This window comes from Primulina huaijiensis, unplaced genomic scaffold (genome assembly GCF_012295235.1).
Source record: "Primulina huaijiensis isolate GDHJ02 unplaced genomic scaffold, ASM1229523v2 scaffold207828, whole genome shotgun sequence".
In the NCBI taxonomy this organism is placed as follows: Eukaryota; Viridiplantae; Streptophyta; class Magnoliopsida; order Lamiales; family Gesneriaceae; genus Primulina; species Primulina huaijiensis.
Genome location: NW_027355019.1, coordinates 1 through 3,957, shown reverse-complemented (window position 1 = coordinate 3,957; position 3,957 = coordinate 1). Strand labels below are relative to the sequence as shown.

At 34.5% G+C, this 3,957-nt stretch overlaps 1 protein-coding gene across 2 annotated transcripts; it reads right to left on the bottom strand.

Moving 5' to 3' along the window:
• Nucleotides 1-1,040: 1,040 nt before the first annotated feature.
• Nucleotides 1,041-3,386, bottom strand: LOC140966734 (uncharacterized). Of its 2 annotated transcripts, none has more exons than XM_073426986.1 (5): nucleotides 3,168-3,386; nucleotides 2,469-2,621; nucleotides 2,050-2,245; nucleotides 1,633-1,652; nucleotides 1,041-1,270 (listed from the first exon to the last, which is right to left on the bottom strand). In XM_073426986.1, the coding sequence occupies exons 1-5, from the start codon at nucleotides 3,296-3,298 to the stop codon at nucleotides 1,240-1,242; spliced, it is 531 nt and encodes a 176-aa protein (XP_073283087.1). In that variant the 5' UTR covers nucleotides 3,299-3,386; the 3' UTR covers nucleotides 1,041-1,239. The 2 variants fall into 2 exon arrangements, with proteins under 2 accessions (XP_073283087.1, XP_073283088.1); XM_073426987.1 differs by having other exon boundaries at nucleotides 2,469-2,615; nucleotides 3,168-3,313.
• Between the last annotated feature and the right edge of the window lie 571 nt (nucleotides 3,387-3,957).

Below are 3,957 nucleotides of genomic sequence, written 5' to 3'. Positions count from 1 at the left end.
ATGAACGATTTATCTTAATATAATTACAAGCTTACCTTTCAAAAATAGTATCGAATGTCATTGTTTGTGTAGATAGCTTTTTTTTTATAATATATATATTATATTATTAAGTTTGAGTTCCTTAAAATAAATATTTTAGTTAGTCAGCAAATCCTATACATGTGATGGAAGTTTGATTTTGGAAAAACAAATCACCATTATTATCGGAAGTTGTGACAAGAAATGATCCTAACTTTTTTTTTTGAGATTCCTAATATATGGGGAGCCTCGAACTCGAGTTACTACGCGAGATTTCCAAGATGAAACCAGTGGAGCTAAATCCGATTTTGAAATGATCCAAATTTAAGATAAGAAAGTCCTCCACGCACACAGACCAAAAATAAAATGCAACGAGATGCTATTAATTGGAATTATGATTAGAGATTATCCTTCAATATAAAAGAGGATTAATATCTAAATCCTAAATTGCGGGATTTCTAACTAGGGGGAACTTTGGGCAAGGGAGATAAAACACATGCAAGAGAGTGTTTGTTCCATAAATGAGTAGAAAAAACTCGATTTTTGTGAAGATTATAGAAAATTTAACCTTTTTTTTCCATTCACGAGTCAAATACTCGGGATATGCAAGCAATTTGTGAAGATTTCTGTGGTTAAAATCAACTGGAGTACATGGATAATGTTAACGAGCAAATACTTGAGATATGCAAGCAATTTGATCATGCAATGCTTGAGTAGAGAGTATTTAAGAAACAAGGATCAACCAATGGCTTATAGATCATCTAAGCCCAAGATAATACCAAGATCTGAATTTTTGGGTCAGTCTGAGACTCAAAATTCAATTGTAACAACCCCTCCTGAACTCAAACTCAAACAAAGAAAAAAGATTCTGGAAATTTTTGTGGAAATTATGCTACACATAACACACGATCCACTCTTATATATACCCTGGACACAAGGCCTAAAAAGCCCTAACACACACCCATGCAACATCCCGGACACCATGTTTCGGAATCGAAGGGAAGCTGAATAAATAGAAGCAGTTAAACATTCAACATTTGTAACTGAAATAAAATGGAGCTTTAAAAACAATTCTTTCAGTAGCAACCTAAACACCTACTGTTTCTCCAAAGCCAGGTTTACATCACCAAAACTTCGTAAAATACTTAGCATTAAAATTTTAAAGAGCGTCTTTCCCCGTCCTTTGGTACTTCCGAGTGAACAGCCATCATTGTGGATTCCTCAGAAAATATGCACGAAGTCGTAGGCAAATCTTCTCCAGGTCAAGGATAGAAGGCAAAAATAAGTATGAAAATAAAGTGATTATTATGTATCACCTGGTTATCCCACCTTGATAAGAAGAATAGATATAGTAGAAGAAAGTTTATGTAAATTACAACCACCCCAAAATTCATAATAAAGAGATTCAGAAATAGGATTAGTTTCAAAAGGAGGTTGTACATCACCCTGAATTACAAGCATAAGGCTGAACCAACGTTTCTATCACAAATATAAAAGGATCACACGAAAGTATGAATTGTATGGATCTTGAATATCAATTAAAACACCCATCAGAAAGGGGAAAAAAACTCAATCAACTGTAAATATGAATGAATTTAGAAAGTAAAAGGATACGTCCAGAATAACACGAATGACTGCAAGAAACAAAAATAGCCAAGATTAGATATTAAAAATTAACAATGGAAATCGGAAGAAATGAAACAAGAACAAGATTAAAAAAAATCGCATGCACCACAGGTAAGTTTTATTCGTCAAGCGTTGCAACATGCATATGTCCCACCGAGAGAGGAACATCTCTTTAATAAACCATGCAAAAAGATAAAAATCTAGATGTAATCAAATGACCGTCAACAACAGTTGGATCATCGTTATAAGGGCCAAAAACAACTACATATCTGGCCTAATGACCCCAGAGACCAGCATGAATATACTGTGTGCTATAAACATCCAATAAGCATACAAATAGATCGGCACGAAATTCAGAATCAGAAGTTCCAAAAATGATGCCAATAGCAAAATAAAAAAGTATACCATAAGCCCAGCAAGAAATCCATCAAGTGTAATCTTGTTCCAACTATCAAAATAAGAATGAACAGAAAACTCGGCCTTGGCAACAAGTCCAGCTGAAGTAATAGCCATGACTATGAAATAGAAGATAAATCCCGTCAAACCAGTAAATCCCAAAATTCCTGCAACGACTCCACCTATGATCGACATAAATGTGCGGCTGAATAAAAGAAAAAGACCAAGGTTCAGTATGATTTATATATTTTTTGATTCTTACAAAATGGCAAAAACCTGGATGCGTATTAATGTTTCACGCGATTAAAAATAACGCGTAAATCTCCTAAAATGTCTCTCTCACACAGGATATCAGGTTAAAAGCATGAGTATTTACAAAAATGGTGGTCACTATGCAGAATCACATGATGCTTAGTTACAGAACTAACCAGTAATTAATAACTCTTGTGTTGTTTTGCATATTTTCAAGATTGATCGTCGCTATCGCATCTGTGGCATCAATTGATTTCTTTCTGTCTGCGTTTGTATCTTCCTGGATCGCCATGACCTCTTCGTTTGATTGTAGTACAACCCTTCTGAAGCTAGGGAAGAAAAATCAGAGCTAAAGATCAAATCATTACAACCCAACACGACTGCCTACTGATCAGCAAAAAGCGACGACTCAATTTTCCACCACAAGACCTTTAAGATTCAATAAACTGCAGAAATAAAATTGCACAGAAGCTAGTTCGCACAATGTAACAGAAGTCAAATCTGCATCACGTTCGAGCATTGGGTATTATTTGGTTTAAAAACTAGCTTTACATAAAATTTAAATACTTCAATACCACATCTAGAAACGTAGAAAAAACAGGAAAAAAAAAATACAACAATTATATAAAACTCTTCAGCAACCAAAATACACAAGAATTTGTGAAATTCCATAATATTTCACGCAAACCACGATGAATATCGTAACTTACAATTCGGTTCTGAAATTAAACACAATCAATGCTCGTAATCCATTCAAAAAATAACATTAAACTCATAAATTCTAAAAAAAAAAAAATATGGGTAAAAGGTGCGATTTTATCTTCATAATTGTTCAGATCGAACAGTGATTAAAGCTAATAATCACGAGCAAATACCTGAGAGTTTGGCGAAGACGAGAGGGATCTGTGCGAAAAAACTTCCGACTTTGTAAAGGACGTCTCCTACGGACCCGGGTTAACCTATTCCGTGGACCCGATTTGGTTGGGCTTATTAGAACCAAGCCCATATTACTTTATTATAGGAATTGTGAGTCAACAAAAATTTTATTTTCCAGAAAACTTTTCCAGCAGTTTTTTGTCGATCACAGTCGGTGATTGAATATGGAAGGCTGATGTATAAGGATGTATTAGAAGCAACTACGATGTGAAATGCACAAAGACTTCCATGATACTCATTTGTACGGGGAAACACTGGCGGGGTCTGTTGGCAAAGGAATATAGCGGACAAACAGACAAAGATATTAATGAAGCGGGTGTATTCATTTGACAAATGAAATTCCAAATCGAAGACGCGTTTTTCTTACGAGGTTTTACACTTCGAAATTTGATTATAAATTGATGTTTTATTCCTTCATTATAAAGTATCGTTTTTTCGAGTTTTCTCTCTGAGACCAACAGGGTCAATATATGTTCCGAACTATCAAAATGTGAGGATTATATGTTAATGGGTTGGATACTCAGATTTGTTTATAACATTTACATGTAATCCGAAATATACCGAAATCATAAGATTTGTTGAGGCAAAGGGAAGATCATTCTGATATTGTGCGCAAAATATTCAAAGTTTAGTTGAATGAATTGATCAAATATCTTCATAAGAATAAATTTTTCGTTAATGTTCAATGATACTCACGGAAAATTTCGGGTCCGATCCCACCGAGCGTCA